At 40.1% G+C, this 17441-nt stretch overlaps 1 protein-coding gene across 3 annotated transcripts in view; it reads left to right on the top strand.

Moving 5' to 3' along the window:
• The window catches only part of PDSS1 (decaprenyl diphosphate synthase subunit 1), a 42170-nt gene that overhangs the window by 18249 nt on the left and 6480 nt on the right, over window positions 1-17441 (top strand). For 2 of the 3 annotated variants that reach the window (XM_028507563.2, XM_036023045.1), the window contains 4 exons: window positions 224-335; window positions 432-541; window positions 12820-12900; window positions 12995-13108. In XM_028507563.2, the coding sequence (XP_028363364.1) occupies window positions 224-335; window positions 432-541; window positions 12820-12900; window positions 12995-13108 (417 nt within the window). Of the gene's footprint in view, window positions 1-223; window positions 336-431; window positions 542-12819; window positions 12901-12994; window positions 13109-13469; window positions 13695-17441 lie in introns of all 3 variants that reach the window. The other variant, XR_004902546.1, reaches the window with a different exon arrangement.

Below are 17441 nucleotides of genomic sequence, written 5' to 3'. Positions count from 1 at the left end.
CTTTGACGTGGAGAGCTAGGCTGGGTAAACTCTGAGAGCCAGTGCATGTCAAACAATGTCCCAAATCTGCTACTGAGATTTACAAGCTCCTTCTGAGCAAAAAGAAGGGAAAACATCCAAGACCCCTTCCTCCCATTCTGTTTGTATCTTCTGAGAAGTCAACTTCATTGTTGGTGCCATTGTTCTGACACTTTTCTCTAAAAGCTTTTTTTTTCTTTTCTAGGCTGTTCTTGCTGGAGATTTCATTCTTTCAGTAGCATCTATAGCTCTGGCAAGAATTGGAAATACAACTGTTATATCTATTTTAACCCAGGTTATTGAAGATCTGGTGCGTGGTAGGTTAATTCTAACTTTTCTTCTTTTTTTATTCCAATTTACACTTAGCCAGGCAATAAAACCATGTCTCAAATGACCCTTTTCCTTCTTTATAGGTGAATTTCTTCAACTCGGGTCAAAAGAGAATGAGAATGAAAGATTTGCACACTACCTTGAAAAGACCTTTAAGAAGACTGCGAGTCTGATAGCCAACAGTTGTAAAGCAGTATGTACGTTCTGTCTTTTTTCCAGTTTAAAAAAAAGCCTCACGGCTCTTTCTTGGAAGCTAATGATCCTAGAAAAAAATTCACTGAAGAACTTTTAAAATAGTAACCAAAACACCAAGAGGTCTCTGAGAAAAGAATTAATCCCCAAACGGGAAACTGCTATGGTTTTCGTGTTTCTGTGTCCCTTTGCTCCGCAGACATTCACTTCTCATTGTTCTCCCTAAGAGTTTCATCAAAACAAGCTTTAGTCACTAAATCTAATTTTTAAACTATGTTACCTATCGGGCAACTTATGAGTAATTCTTCTCATGATTGTTGTCCCACATACTATTTCTGACATTTTTACCTTTAAAAAGTTATGAAGTGCTATGTTCTTAAATATCATATTTACCCAAGAGAAAATGTGTAACTATAGTATTGGATTGTACTAATGCTATCTCCTTTTTTAGGAATAGTAGTTCCTCCCGTTATTTTTTACATGAAATATAGACAAGCCATTTTCTGCAGGATATAAATTGTGAGCCGTAACTTTTTTTCCCCGGCATTCTCTTTGGCCTTTCCACTATTCTCCATATACTTTTCTTTTTAAAAAAACTCAGCCTTATCTTTAATCTATAGGCTAAAATGTGTAGTGTTCAGTGCTACCCTATAAATAAGGGTTCTGTCCATGAAATTATCCCTGTAACGTGTCTCAGCCTAACAGATGTAACAGATGAAACCTGGGCAAGTAATAGTCCTTTGTAAATAAAGCAACAAGAAAGAAAACCTGTAAGGGGCAAATGTCAATTGCTGTCACGGTGCACTTTTTAATCCTTACCAGAGGACATTTTTTTCGTTGCTTTTAGAGAGAGAAAGGGAAACATCAGTGTGAGAGATTGGTTGCCTCCTGTATATGCCCAGATGAGGGATTGAACCTACAACTTTTCAGTTATGGGATGATGCTCCAACCAACTGAGCCACATAGCCAGGACTGTCATGACACACTCTTAACACAATTACAGTTAAAGAGCTTTTCCTCATACCTCTCAGGTAAATAAAAATCCCTTGCCCATAGTGTCTCTATTTGGAAAAGTGTGAAGAAATGGATAATTGTGAACCAGAAAAGAATGAGGACATTTTCTTCCTAAATAAGACCTATTTAAACCCTAAGGACTGTGAATTATGTAGAACATGCTGGCCACAATTTCAGCCACTTTTGTCTTTATTGAAAGGGCTATTTTTTTCCAAGAAATTGCAAACTTTTTTTAAAAAAAGAGTCCAATCAAAATCTGATAGGCACTGAAATGCCAACTAAAAGAATGACCTGTTTAAAATGGGCACCATGGCAGCCAGCCTTGGTTCACAGCCTGGCCTTGCTTGGGCACCTCTAAGCCCAGCACATGTAGCAGCCAGCTACAGATCACTTTGTAGGTTATTCAGTGTGACCCCAGACAGAACACAGGTGGTAACTGACCTTGGACATACTAATAGCAATCAAGGCTCAACTACAACAGGAAGATGTACACAGTCTATGCAGTAGGTGCACCTGGAGTGCTGAGCTTGGGTAATAGAGAAGGCTGTACCTGGGCCATACAGGACATCTACTACATTAGGCCACTCTACCAAGCCTGGGAGATGGAGCAGCTCTATCTGACACATAGAAACAAAACACAGGGAAGCTGCCAAAATGAAGAGACAAACATGGCCCGAAAAGAACAAAATTCTAGAAAAATAAACAGAATGGAGATAAGCAATCTACTAGAAGCAGAGTTCAAAGCATTGGTTATAAGGATGCTAAATAAACAGTGAAGACCTCAACAGCATAACAAAGGACAAGTCAGAAAGGAAAGACACGCTAATTAAAATAAAGAATAATTTACAGGGAATCAACAGTACAATGGATGAATCAAATCAGTATTTGGATTATAAGTAAGCCAAAACAACCAATCAGAACAGCAGAAAGAAGAAAAAGAATCCAAAAAAATGAGGATAGTGTAAGGAGACTCGGGGACAACTTTAACAGTACCAACATTTGCGTCATGGGGGTGCGGGAATGAGGAAAGAGACAAAGAAATTGCAAACCTACTTGAAAAAATGACAGAACTTCCCTAGCTTGGTGAAGGAAATAGACATACAAAGTCCAGGAACCACAGAGTTTCAAACAAGATGAATCCAAAGAGGCGCACACCAAGACACGTCATAATTATAATGCTAAACGTTAGATGCAAAAGAATCTTAAAATCAGCAAGAGAAAAATCAGTTACCTGCAAGGGTACTCCCATAAGACTCAGCTGATTTCTCAAAAAATTTTGCAGGCTAGAAGGGAGCATGAAGAAATATTCAAAGTGATAAAAAGCAAGGACCTACAACCAAAAATACTCTACCCAGCAAAGCTATTATTTAGAATCTAAGGATAAATAAAGAGCTTCCCAGACAAGGTAAAGCTAAAGGAATTCATCACCACCAAAGCAGTATTATATGAAGTGTTAAAGGGTCTTCTTTAAAAGAAGATCAAAATTATGAGTGATAAAATGGCAATAAATACATATCCATCAAAAATTGAATCTAAGCCCTGGCTGGCGTAGCTCAGTGGATTGAGCGCGGGCTGGGAACCCAAGTGTCCCAGGTTCGATTCCCAGCCAGGGTACATGCCTGGGTTGCAGGCCATAACCCCCAGCAACCGCACATTGAAGTTTCTCTGTCTCTCTCTCTCTATCTCCCTCCCTTCCCTCTCTAAAAATAAATAAATAAAATCTTTAAAAAAAAAATTGAATCTAAACAAGCAGAACAGAAACAGAGTCAGATACAGAGAATGACTTGATGGTTGCTCAATGGGAGAGGGTCGGAGGTTGAGCCAAAAAAAGTGAAGAGATTAAGAAGTACAAATTGTAAATTACAGAATAATCATGGGAGTGTAAAGTACAGCACAGAGAATAGAATATATATATGTGCACATGATCCATGGACATGGACAACAGTGTGGGGATTGCTTGAGGAAGTGGGGAGGGGCCACAGGGGGGAAATTGGGACAGCTGTAATAGCATGAACGAAATATAATTTTAAAAAAGTAAAATGGGTGCTGTGCCCTTGTTGATTGGAGCTTCATCTCATACACCAAAAGGCTGTGGGTTCGATGTGTCTTTCCCTCTCTCTGCCCCTTCCTCTCTCTTTAAAATCAATAAACATATCCTCAGGTGAAGATTTAAAATAAATATAATACAATAGGCATCAAAGGTGTTCCATTAGTTGATGGCCAAAATTTCTGTGAAGATCAAGATCCATCCTCACAAGGCATCGTAGTGTGTTCGGTGAAACTCCTTGATGATTTCAGCATCAGTTAGAAGCACGACCAGGTAGAGAGGCTGTTGGAACTAGAAACACAAAGAATCATTGTCCTCACTCAGCACGCATCCCATAGGTACATAGCAGCAGCACCACTTGGAGCCAGAAGAGGGACTAAAGCACCCCGTGATTGAATCCTTTGAAGGGATCAAGGAGATGAGCCCAGGTCATCAAAGAAAGGCTTAATTGTGGTCAGTGTCCTTTGCTTAGGAAGTCAAAGACACTATAGCACATGTATCAGTTTATAAAGAGCACCTTGTTTTTCACAGATTAGCATTAGACAGTGGATGTGGATGTTAACATGGCTTGGCCCAATTAAAAATGAAATGTCTTATGCTGTCCACTAGGAGGCATGCTGGCATCATCCCAGATCTGCCCACTTACATGGGATTTACTCCTAAATTCTGAGTAAAAGTTTCTGTATTTAAGTGCCTATGGGTAGAAGTATCCCAGAGGTGTTAGGTTTTCAAAATTGCTATTTTTATGTAGCCAGGTATTAAAATGCAAATATACATAGGCTCCCAAAGAATGAATGCAAGACAAATTAGAGATGCCAAAAGGAGGGCATAGAGAATTTAAACATCAAATTATTACAGGAGATCTAATGAAATTCCATGATGTTATGAAATGAGAAGGAAATCTGGCAGCTTATAGTTCATTCTACTAAGGACACCATGTCTTCTGCCATCCCTGTTTTTAACCACTCATTGTATTTTATTAAAAATACTACTCATATCTTTTTAAAATAATATTTTATTGATTGTGCTATTACAGTTGTCCCATTATTTATTTTTCTCCTCTTTATTCCCCTCCACCCTACACCCTCCCACCCATCAGCATTCCCCCCACCTTAGTTCATGTCCATGGATCATACATGTAAATTCTTTGGCTTCTCCATTTACCATGTATTCTTAACCTCCTGTTGTCTGTTTTGTACCTCTGTTTGAACCTGTCTATTCATGCCTCTTATTCCCTGTACCATTTCCCCCATTCTCCACCCACCCCCTCCCCACTGATAACCTGCCATATGATCTCCATTTCTGTGATTCTGTTCCTGTTCTAGTTTTCTTAGTTTTCTTTTTGTTGTTTTAGGGTCTGTTGTTGATAGATGTGTTTGTTGTCATTTACCGTTCCTAGTTTTTATCATCTTTTTCTTAGATCAGTCCCTTTAATATTTCATATAATAAGGGCTTGATGATGATGAACTCCTTTAACTTGACCTTATCTGGGAAGCACTTTGTCTGCCCTTCCATTCTAAAGGATAGTTTTGCTGGATAGAGTAATCTTGGATGTAGGTCTTTGCTTTTCATGACTTTGAATACTTCTTCCTAGACCCTTCTTGCCTGAAAGGTTTCTTTTGAGAAATCAGCTGATTGATAGTTTTACAGGAACTCCTTTGTAGGTAATTGTCTCCCTTTCTCTTGCTGTTCTTAAGATTCTCTCATCTTTCATCTTGGGTACTGTAATTACGATGTGCCTTGGTGTATGCTTTCTTGGGTTCAACTTCTTTGGGACTCTGAGCTTCCTGGATTTCCTGGAAGTCTTTCCTTTGCCAGATTAGGGAAGTTCTTCTTCATTATTTTTTCAAATAAGTTTTCAACTTTTTGCTTTCTCTTCTCCTTCTGGCACCCCCTATGATTCAGATGTGGGAATGTTTAAAGTTGTCCTAGAGGTTCCTAAGCCTCTCCTCATTTTTTTGAGTTCTTATTTCTTCATTCTGTTCTGGTTGAATGTTTATTTCTTCTTTCTGCTCCAAGCCATTGATTTGAGTCCCAGTTTCCTTCCCTTCAGTGTTGGTTCCCTGTACATTTTCCTTTATTTCACTTTGCATAGCCTTTACTTTTTCCTCTATTTTTTGACCATACTCAACAATTTCTGTGAGCATCCTGATTACTAGTGTTTTGAACTCTGCATCAGATAGGTTGGCTATCTCTTCACCACTTAGTTGTATTTTTTCTGGTGCTTTGATCTTTTCTTTCATTTGAGCCCTTTTTTGTTGTTGTTGTTGTTGTTATAGCATGCCTATTACATAGTAAGGGATAGAGCCTTCGGTGTTCTCCAGGGTGGGGCAACCCACAGTGCTGCATTGTGGTGCTGTGTGTGGGGGAGGGGTCAGAGAGGGAACAATGCCACTTGCTCAACTCTCAACTGGCTTTCAGCCACTTCCCTCGCTACTCACAAGCAAATTGGGCCCTTCTGGTGCTGATTCCCAGGTGGGTGGTTCTGAGTACATTCTAGGACCCTGTGGGTCTCTCCACCAAAGTCCCCTGTGAGGCTGGGAGTTTCTCCCACCGCTTCAACCCTCACAGGTTTTTACAGTCAGAGGTTTTGAGGCATTGTTTCCCTGTGCTGGAACCCTGGGTTAAGTAGTCTGTTTTGCTCCCCAGTTGTTCCTCCCAGCTTATCCGTATGCAAATGTGAGACCGCCCAGTTTGCCTTGATGAGAGTCTTCTCTGCCCTGGTTGCCTGTCTCCTCCCCTCCTACCAGTCTGGATGTATCTTTCTAACTCCTTGGTTATTGGACTTCCATACAGTTTTTCTGGCAGTTCTGGTTATTTTTTGTTTTTAAATTTGTTGTCGTCCTTCTTTTGGTTGTGCTAGGAGGCAAAGTGTATCTACTTATGCCTCCGTCTTGGCCGGGAGTTAGAAATAGTATTAAAATCTAAGAGAGGATTGTGTAGGATTGTTTTGTGACACTGATTAATATTAAAATAGAAGCAACCTTAGATGATTGCCTATTTATTTATATACATAGTGATGCCAAATACATTCTGTAGCTTACCAGTGAAGTATATGACTTGTTCTCCAGAAAATCTGATGGGAGTAAGACCTGAGAGGTCTGGTTGCCCATCCAGCGTTATTCTGTCCGACAGTGGCTGAGATGGGATTTGAACCGAGAACTGTATATAGTAATCCTGCATTTGTTTCCCCCCTTTTCTTCCTGAATTATGTGGGTTCACATGGCCTGTAGTGACCTATCTTCCTACTGCTTTGTTTTCAAAGGTCCAGTCTTCCACTACAGATATTTAGGTGGTCATATCTGTAGAATGCTCAACTTTTTGGCTATGATGCTGTTATCTAATGTACAGATAGACCTGATTCAGATTTGCCAGTTGTCCTAATACTGTCATAACACATGGAAACAATTTTTTTCTGGTCCCAAGATCTAATCCACGTTCTCATGATGCATTTGTTTGTCATAAATCTTTAGTCTCTTTTATTCTGGAATACTTATCCTACTACTAGTGATGTTGACTTTGGTCACTTAAATAGGGTGATACCTGCCATGTTTCTTCACTTTCAAGTTCAAACTCAGTCTCTGGTTTTAGCATCTATTTATAATTCTTCCTTGAGGCAGTTATTACTAGGCTAGATGTCAAATGATTGTTTCCCTCCCATGACTGGAATGAGCAGGTTCCCTCCCATTCTAATGGCATAATAATTCCATTATTCCTCCGCATCACGTTCCTACAGTTGAGTTGGTATTTTAGTTTAAGGACGATTTTGCCTATGTGGACTCTTGGATTGTTATTTTAGTCTTTGGATTATAATGCTTTGTTATTTGTATATTTTAGTGCTCAATTGTCCCATATTCGGCCAGCAGGGAAGGCCCTTTAAGCTGGTTCCTGTGTCCAGCTAACATCACCCTTCCTTCTTTCAGCACTTACTTCATCTTGTCCTTCCCAGCACTGGGACCCATCATTTCTTCAAAGAGCCCTGGTGCCTTTTGGTGGAAAATGGTACTTAGAAACCAAGATCTGGATGCTAAGCATTCCCAATGGACAGAACAGGAAACACCTGTCTGTATAGCATATATGGATATGTGTATATCTTTTTCTATATTCACCTAAATGTATTTAAAACCATGAAGTAGCATACTGATTGCTCCAAAGCCATCAGACACCTCAGGATTCATGATTTATCCCAGCATTGTCTTGCCAGAATGCAGCTCCCTTCCCCAACAGTGAGAAAACCAGCTCCCATTCTTTACAATACAGTTATTTCACTCAGTCCTAGAATATGCCACAGGAGCTTAAAAATTAAAACTCACACTTCTTTGAAAAACAAACTGAGTAGCCAGAGATTAGTGTTTGTTTAGTTTCTTTAGCCTGATGACAATATAATCAAAATTCTGTATTCAGTGTTATCTTTCTCCCCTGTTCCACTGTGGTTATGTTATTATTTGAAATTGAGTTAAGTGCTTTTTTTGTTCCATGTTAAGGGTTCCCTCCCATTCTTTCCATTTTGTTTTTTGATTTTGAGGTTATTATTGTTTTGAGCATGAAACATTAACATAGCTCCAGAAGTCTGAACCATACAGAAAGTGAACTGCCTCTCTTCCCCTTTACCCTGTTCCCACTCCCCATCGTTTCCACCCACCCTATAAGAAACCAGTCTCATTGGTTTATGGTTCTTTTTACACAAATGAGCAGATGCATGTATGTTATTTCCCCTTCTTTCTTGCAAAAAGTAGTATGTTATACCACTTTTTGTTTTGCTTTTTCACCTTGCTTTCTTCAGTTAACAATATATTGTGGAAATGACTCCATGCTGATTTGTAGAATCTTACTCATTTTTTCACCTTTTTAAATATAGTTTATTGATTATGCTATTACAGTTGTCCCATTTTCCCCCTTCACTCCCCTCCACCCTGTACACCCTCTCCCACCCGTATCCCCCCTTTAGTCATGTCCATGTGTCATACTTATAAGTTCTTTAGCTTCTACATTTCCCATACTATTCTTACCCTCCCCCTATCTATTTTTAACCTACAATCTATGCTACTTATTCTCTGTACCTTTTCCCCGTCTCCTCCTCCCACTCCCCTGTTGCTAACCCTCCATGTGATCTCCATTTCTGTGGTTCTGTTCCTGTTCTAGTTGTTTGCTTAGTTTCTTTTGGTTTTGCTTTAGGTGTGGTTGTTAATAATTGTGAGTTTGCTGTCCTTTTACTATACATGTTTTTTTAATCTTCTTTTCTTAGATAAGTCCCTTTAACATTTCATAAAATAAGGGCTTGGTGATGATGAACTCCTTTAACTTGACCTTATCTGAGAAGCACTTTATCTGCCCTTCCATTCTAAATATGAAAGTTTTGCTGGATAGAGTAATCTGGGATATAGGTCCTTGCCTTTCATGACTTGGAATACTTCTTTCCAGCCCCTTATTGCCTGTAAGGTCTCTTTTGAGAAATCAGCTGACAGTCTGATGGGAACTCCTTTGTAGGTGACTGTCCCCTTATCTCTTGCTGCTTCTAGGATTCTCTCCTTCATTTTTACCTTGGCTAATGTAATTATGATGTGCCTTGGTGTGTTTCTTCTTGGGTCCAACTTCTTTGGGGCTCTCTGAGCTTCCTGGACTCCCTGGAAGTCTGTTTCCTTTGCCAGAATGGGGAAGTTCTCCTTTATTATTCAAATACATGTTCAATCTGTTGCTTTTCCTCTTCCCCTTCTGGTACCCCTATAATTCGGATGTTGGAACGTTTAAAGATGTCCTGGAGGTTCCTAAGCCTCTCCTCGTTTTTTTTTAATTCTTATTTCTCCATTCTTTCCTGTTTGGTTGTTTTTTTTCTTCCTTCTGGTCCACTCTATTGTTTTGAGTCCCAGTTTCCTTTCCATCACTATTGGTTCTCCGTGCATCTTCCTTCATCTCTTTTATGGTAACCTGCATTTTTCACCTAATTTGCACCCCAAATCAACCAATTTTGTGAACTTCCTGATCACCAGTGTTTTGAACTGTGCATCTGATAGATTGGCTATCTCTTGGTCACTCAAAAGGATGAGTCCTAGGGCATTGATCTGTTCTTCTGTTTGAGACATGTGTGTGTGTGTGTCTCTCTCTCTCTTTTTTTTTTTTTTTTTGGTCTGGTCGTTCCTGTTATGGTGAGGGGCAGAGCCTTAGGTGTTCACCAGGGCTGGGCACCCCAGTCGCTAGATTGTGACGTTGTATGTGGGGGCGGGGGCGGAAGGGAACAATGGTGGTAGCTCCGTTCTCATGGGACCTCAGTCCCTTCTCGGGGATCCTGGGTTGTGCTCTCTGCCCTGGTTCACAATCGCCGCCTCACTGGGTCTGCCAGCTGCAATCTTGTGCGCCCCAGATGCCTTACATGCTCCCGGTTGCCTAATGCGCCCAGTTTTCCCTGTTCTCCGAGCGCTGCAACCCACGCCCAGCTGCTCCTCTCCGCCCCTCCAACTGGATGAACGGGTCTACTTCAACTTCTTGGCTGTCCCACTTCCATTCAGATAAATTCTCTGTCAGTTCTGGGTATTATTCTGCCTCTAAATTGTTGTTGTTCTTATCTTGGTTGTGCATGGAGGTACGGTGCGCCCACCTATGCCTCCATCTTGCCGGAAGTCTCAGAATCTTACTCATTTTTTAAAAAGCCACATCGTATCCCATTGTGTGGACTTACCATGATTTACTCAGCCACTCAGGCATTAAGGTTTCCAGTAGTTCACAATTACAGATACTACTACTATAATGACTGACCTTGTGTAAATGTGTTTTTGTATTGCTAGAGGTGTACCTTCAGGGTATATTTCAAGGTATTTATAGATGTTTTGAGAAAGTTCCCTCCACGAAGGTTGCACCATTGTGCCTTCCTACCAGCAGTCAGTGAGAATTTCTTGCCGGTTTCCCATCAGCCTCAGTGAATGTGTTGTAAGATGTCAGTTTTTGCCAATCTGATGACAGATGGGAAGTGGTATTGCAGTGGAGTGTTAATTTGCATCTCTCCTTTCAGGGTGAAGTCAAATATCTTTTCAGATGCTTAAGAGCCATTTTTATATCTTTAATTTTTACGAATTGTCAGTCCATGTCTTTTGCCCATTTTCTGATGGGTATTTGGTCTTTCCCCCACCTCAGTTTTAAAGAGCTCTTCATATGTTAATAATATTAGCTCTTTATCTGTGATATTATGTTGCATATTTTTCTCTCAATATTTTCAGTTGGTTTTCAACAATAACCTGTTTTGATATTTTTTATGTAATGGTGGAGCTCCAGTAATCTCCACAATTTTTTAATAAATAAGACTACAATACATATATGTATCTATCAGAATATATATCTTAACTTACAATGGCACAAACACACACTTCAGAGATGGAGATGCTTGATAAATATCAATTGCTATGGCCCTCCTAATCTTTTTGAGACAAGGCTCCTGAGGGTCTTACAATAGGTGTGGCCCTCCCCAGAAGGATCCCCATGTGCACACCGTCACCCGGTTGTGGACCTGCCTCCGACTGCACAGCTTCCCAAGCTCCACTTTTTTACTTGATCATTCCATCCACTTCCAGAAAGACATGCAGCATCCTTCCTCTGGTGCCAAGAACAAGCCACGTCCCTTTCATGTCAGCACACTTCCTATCTGGTTTTACATTGTTTCTGATTTCCTAGTTGAATAGAACAGATCCACAGTCCCTACTTGGGTTGGAGAGTGAGGAGTGATCTTCACACTGCAGTAGTCGAAATCTGAGTAGAAACATCCCTTCACAGCCTGTAAGGCAGAAGCTGCCCACTAAGAAGTAGCTTGGTTGTGGATCAGCCACCATATGTGAGCTGCAAGCAGGCAATGCAGACCTCAAGAGCTCTACACTTACGTGAGCACATTACTTGAGCCCCTAAAGCTTCTGTTTTGTTGCCCATGAACAGCAGCATAACAAAGGAAGAGAACAGTCTCTGGAGCCAGACAGTTTGGGTCCAAATTCTGATTCTAACACAGGGCCACAGAGGGAGGGACAGAAGTCAGGGAACAGGGTTATCATCAGTGACCCGTTACAGAAAGAAGACTGGAGAACCCATCTGGCTTTCTCAGGGAGGATCCATATAGATGCTTCCTCTCCCATTTTGGTCGTTACTGTCTTTTGTTTCCTAAAAAATGCGCCTGGGCCTGCTTAGCAGAGCAGCAGGAACTGCACTCAGGTGGCCAGTGCCAGCTAGTTTTTTGGCTTTATTTTATTTTTTATTTCATTTTATTTTTTGAGTTTTAAGAACAACTTAGCTAAAAGTCTTATATCTCCCCCACTGGAAAGGAAAAAAAGAAATACAGAGGAGACTAGGACAAGTGAAGATCCTTTGATAATGAAAGAACAGTATGTCTGAAGCATGAGGCTTGAGGCTATTACAGACATATCAAGAAATAACTGCATTTCAAAAATAAGTGAAATCACTAAAAACTTATTAAAAGGACTACAAATAGGGAAATTCATATATGGCAGCATTGTGTGTATGATTGTATTAGATGCCTATCCCTAAAATAAAGGCTACCTCAACAGAAAAATAACAAAGCCAACCATTGGGACAACTGTCAACTGCTAGAAGCTAGCATTTCACATAGTGGCATCTCTTTTGCATATCAAAAAGTTAACCAGCAGAACTGGTCTGGGGTAGCTGGGTTTTTCCTAAGCAGTGGGAAAGGGCTTATCCTGTGAAAGAAGGGAGGGACTAGTTTTCTTAGAATTTAAGAAAACAATCTGAGATTGAAATCCTTTCATTAAAAACACAGGTACAGCTGACCCATGAATAACACAGGTTTGAACTGTGCAGGTCACTTATATGCAGATTTTTTTTTCAGTAAATATTGAAATGTATTTGCCTTATGATTTTCTTACTTTTCTCTAGCTTTATTGTAAGAATACAGTATAATACATATGTAAAATATGTCAATCAACTGTTTATGTTATTGGTAAGGCTTTGTTCAATTAGTAGACTATTAGTAGTCAAGTTTTAGGGGAGTTGAAAGTTATATGTGGAGATATATATATATATTGGACTGCCTGAGGGTCAGCACCCACAATCCCACGTTGTTTAAGGATCACCTGTACTTGTACATGTTTGGCTTCCGGATAATATTTCCTGGTTGTCCATAATTTAGCCACACTGCCTCCGAAGAGAACAGGTGTGATTCCTTCCATGCAGTGCTAGCTGCTTATCTGAGAATCCTCTTTCTATTTCAGGTCTCTGTCCTAGGATGTCCCGACCCCGTGGTACATGAGATTGCTTATCAATATGGAAAAAATGTGGGAATAGCTTTTCAGGTTGGTCTGCTTTGTGGCCTGTTAGTACCGTGGGAAAGGTGCCCGTGATGTTAGGATGGTGGTATTTACAACATTCTTTTTGTCCTTTCATTAGCTCATAGACGATGTATTGGACTTCACCTCCAGTTCTGACCAGATGGGCAAACCAACATCAGCTGATCTGAAGCTCGGGTTAGCCACTGGCCCTGTCTTATTTGCTTGTCAGCAGGTAGGTTTTACAGAAGTCCCTTTGACACACTGCTGTGTAGCCCTGCAGAACCTGTATCTTCCAGGCACAGCTGATGGGGAGGTATAGATAAGGAGCAGTCAGGTAAGAGACCTCAGATCTAGATCTGATCCTGACTCTGCCTGAGATTTTGGGGCCAGTCATTTTACTTCTAAGTTTTTATCTGTTTTCTATCTGTAATACTGAGAAGATTACAGCCTTCCTGCTAGGGTTGTTGTGAGGTTAACTGAGATAATATTCATGGAGATACTTTGTAAATTAAGTGCTGCCTGCATTTAAGGTAGTATGATTATTTCCATGTATTTGGCACACTGACAAGGTGGTTTCCACATCTTGATTATAGGACTGGACTTTGGGTGTGCCTCAGAACCCCTTAAAAAGGCACAGAAAGGGCCTCCAAGCTAAGAAATTGTGAGAAATTCTCCAGTTCTAGAAGTTTAATGGGACTGTTTGCTGCTCTCAGAGAGCCTCGACCACTGCCTCAAAATGTCAAGAAATCAGTGGAATGCACTGCTAGAACCACACAGTTCCTTCTTCCTTCAGATTGAGGGGCTGTCAAATTAAGGAAGTAAGTAAAACTGCCTTTATGTTCTCAATATGGGTGCAAAGCTCAGGAAACCTCAAAGACACTGCAGTGACATTCAAGGCAGACGTTTTCAGAGCTGCTCTGGAACCTGGCCACATTGCTTTGGCTGTGCCAAATGTCATTTGGAGCATTTGTCCAAGTGGGACATTGGCTGGTATTTGGACATCTTTTTAATAGATTTCATATTAGTACTATTTAATTCATTATTTAGCAAAACAGTAAGATGTTCATCATCATGCCCTGAAATTAAAAATTAGCTCTTCGGTCTAAAATTTTAGTAACTTTTAGAGATTTTGCGTCTATTTCTCAAAATTTACCAAGATAAATCATGTCTTTCATAGAACTCTGTTTCCATTCGGATTAGAAACCAGTGGCCTTGCTTTCAATCAGTTTCTGACCGAAAAAGGAGAGCTCATCTGTTTTCTACTATCTAGTAGAGCCACAACCAGGTCAGCTCTTCTCAGAGGAGGAGGAAGGCTTGGGGGGTTGGGCCAGGTTACCTTGGGCAACACACTAGTGGACAGCAGTCAGCTGAGGAATGAGGGGTGTGAGATGTGGGAGCATTTTGTGGGAACATAAGACCTCATTACCAGGCTCCATCCTCTCAGCATTTTGAGGCAGAGGTGAGAAGTGAAGGGTGCTGTAAATGGGTCTTTTCTCCTGTTGAGAGTCACTCGCCAGCCCAGAATTCAAAAATATTAATACATGTGCCAAGTTCTTATAAAAATTTATAAAATTCCCTTATGTACATTAAAGCATGAGTGAGGAACATTTTATTTACCATTAACCCACCAAAAAAGCAGAGGTTTGGTGAGCCATGTAAAAGTGAGTCCAATATTAGAAAAGATCAGTCATTAGCTACCCATCTATACAAGAAAAACTGATCTGCTGCTCAGTCCCTGGTTAGTAAATGTCAATAAAGAACAAGAAGATTGCCCTGGCTGGCGTAGCTCAATGGATTGAGCGCAGGCTGCGAACCAAAGCATCACAGGTTCGATTCCTAGTCAGGGCACATGCCTGGGTTGCAGGCCATGGCCCCCAGCAACCACACATTGCTCTCTCTCTCTCGCCCTCCCTTCCCTCACAAAAAATAAATAAATAAAATCTTTAAAAGAAAACCTGGAAAAAAAAAAAAACAACAAGATGGACTGAGCCCTGAGATTCTGCCAGCTGACTAAAGATTCCTTTAGTTAGGCTCTGAAGTTACCAAGATGACTAAGGAACTGGTCTTTCCTAAAGCAGCTTACAGTCTACTGAAAATCTCAATTATAAATAATTGTCATGAGCTCCATGGTACTAAGTTAACAGCTGAGTCCTACCTTAAACCTTGAGGTAATTGAGAAAAGATGACCCTTCTGATTGTGTTTCACTATGAACATATTTCAAAAGAAACAAATTAGCTTTCTTCTACACAGAGGAATGACTAATTGTGCCTTCAGATATAGTGGGACAAAGTCAGGAGGCAAATGGACCATTCCTACATATCAATTTATCAGTAATCTGCAAGAGATTGAATATGCTATTTTATAAAAGAACAAGGAAAAGGAACAAAGCTTATAGTGCCCCAAACCACAGTTTTCTGTGTATTTTACTGAGAAAACCCAGCATCACGAGGCACACACTCACCCTCACCAGACAGCACTTTTCCCATCTGCCCATTAGGCAATGGAAGAAGGAGCTAAAAGACACATTAAAGCCTTAGAAAAGGGAACACAGAATGAGGCAGAGCAGGAAGTGACTCTGGACAGGACCTGTTTGCTAAGTAGACTGATTGTTCTTTCTCGTGACACATGGGCCAAAAGTTAGTCAAATATGTATTTATAACTTGTTCTCAAATAAAACATCAAGTGTAGGCTCTGAGGATTACACTGTCAAAAGAGGCCAGAAATTTCCTCTTGGCCAGAAATGTGTTTAGGGTAAAACAAGTTCCAAAAATAACACAGAATGTGCAGTATCTCCACTTAATGAAAATGCACTGTTTTCATAGTTTGCAAAGGATTCTTTTATATATTGTCTCTAATCTCACAAATCCTCTTTCATTGAAGGTATAATGTCCATTCTACAAATAAGAAAGTGATGCTCAAAGATGGCCAAAATTTAACATACAGTAAATGGCACAGCAAGCAATGCAACACTCCAAGTCTTCTAAGACCAGTATTCATTTTAGTACACAATGTAGTATTACTACCACTGCTAGAAAACCTAGTACCTGAGGAGCTTGTCTGTCTCCAGTAGGTCTTCCCAGAGTAGGAACTGGTGTACTGGCACTGAAAAAGCACAGATGACACTCACAAAAGCATCTCCGTGTCAGCTTTCATTATTTGTGATTAACCTACCCATTTAGTGAAGTGCTTAGTTATAAGACGTCTGGACTCTTTTCCCATAGGCAGGTGAGCTTTGTTTGCAGATTAGAAAAATCCATGTCTTGAACTTTCCCATTTGTGAACACCAAGTCTCACTGGACCAAGAAAATCAACCTTGGGAAACAGCTTTTCCTTGTTGACATAGCATTGGGAACTTGGCATTTGTTGGACCTAGCAACTTGATAGGAACTTCCTCTCTAGAATTCACTATTTTTGACATCTCTCTGAAGGGGTTTCTTAACAACAACTGGTATAGAGTGTTTAAGGAAAGTTGTGGCATTTTTAGAGAGGGCCCAGTGATGACAAGGTCCTTCCATAAACATGTACGTGTTTTCTTTAAGAACAAAAACCTCATGTTAAACTTTAACAATATAGGTCTCGAGTTTGAAATCTTCAGAAACAGAATGGAAGTGTGTGTGTGTGTGTGTGTGTGTGTGTGAGAGAGAGAGAGAGAGAGAGAAACTACATTAGTGTGTTCTCAAATGTCCTTTAAGCGATCTTTTTCTTTCTTCTGGTTCTCATCCTCATTTGCTAAGTCACCAGAGCTAAATGCCAGCCTGTAGCTGTACTTCCAAATGCCATCAACATCACCAGCCCCTACACCAGCTGCACAAGCTTCTGCTGTTGTGACTTAAGAGTTACTCAAGTTTTGTTTAAGCTCACTCCAATGTACAGATCATCTTATAGTTTAGTTCATGGTATAGTTTAGGTTTCACAGAGGTAGAATCTGATTCATCCATAGCTAGTTTTCCTACTCTTAAAAATAGAGACTGAGAAACTCACTTTTCACAAAAACTGCAGGAAGGCGACTGTTTTTCCTGTTATGTTCCTCATTTCTTCTCTACATACACATGAAGGAACAGAGGAGTTTCAAGGGGAAGAGTTTGATATTTGCATAGTAAAGCTGAACACCATACATGTTTCAAAGGATGGAGATATTCCCATTAATGCAAATTTTTTTCAAATTCTGTTTTCGCAGTACTTTTCATAATAAAAGGAATCAAAAAACCATCCAATCTGCACATTTTACCACACTTGGTATTGAAGAAAAAGCTCATAGCTATAAACAAGATGACGGCACCAGATGCCCAGGACATTGTCACATCAGCTTTGAGTATACAACCTTTTAGAAATCCAATCTTAGAATGTAGTATTAATAAACCAAGACAAATGCCTTTTAACCTCTGTTAAATTTTGTGGTTAAATTTTTTTTACCACAAACATTGATTGATTTGAGCTTCCCTGATTGGTCTCCTGTAAACCTTAAATCATTTGATTCTTAAAACACCAGTAACTAAAGCAAATTACTGGTTTTCATTAAGAACTAACCAGTTGCTGGCTCTTTAAATATTATGAGCATGTTCTG

This window comes from Phyllostomus discolor, chromosome 1 (genome assembly GCF_004126475.2).
Source record: "Phyllostomus discolor isolate MPI-MPIP mPhyDis1 chromosome 1, mPhyDis1.pri.v3, whole genome shotgun sequence".
Lineage (NCBI taxonomy): Eukaryota > Metazoa > Chordata > Mammalia > Chiroptera > Phyllostomidae > Phyllostomus > Phyllostomus discolor.
Note: the sequence above shows the minus strand (reverse complement) of the source record. Positions and strands in the feature narration are given on the sequence as shown.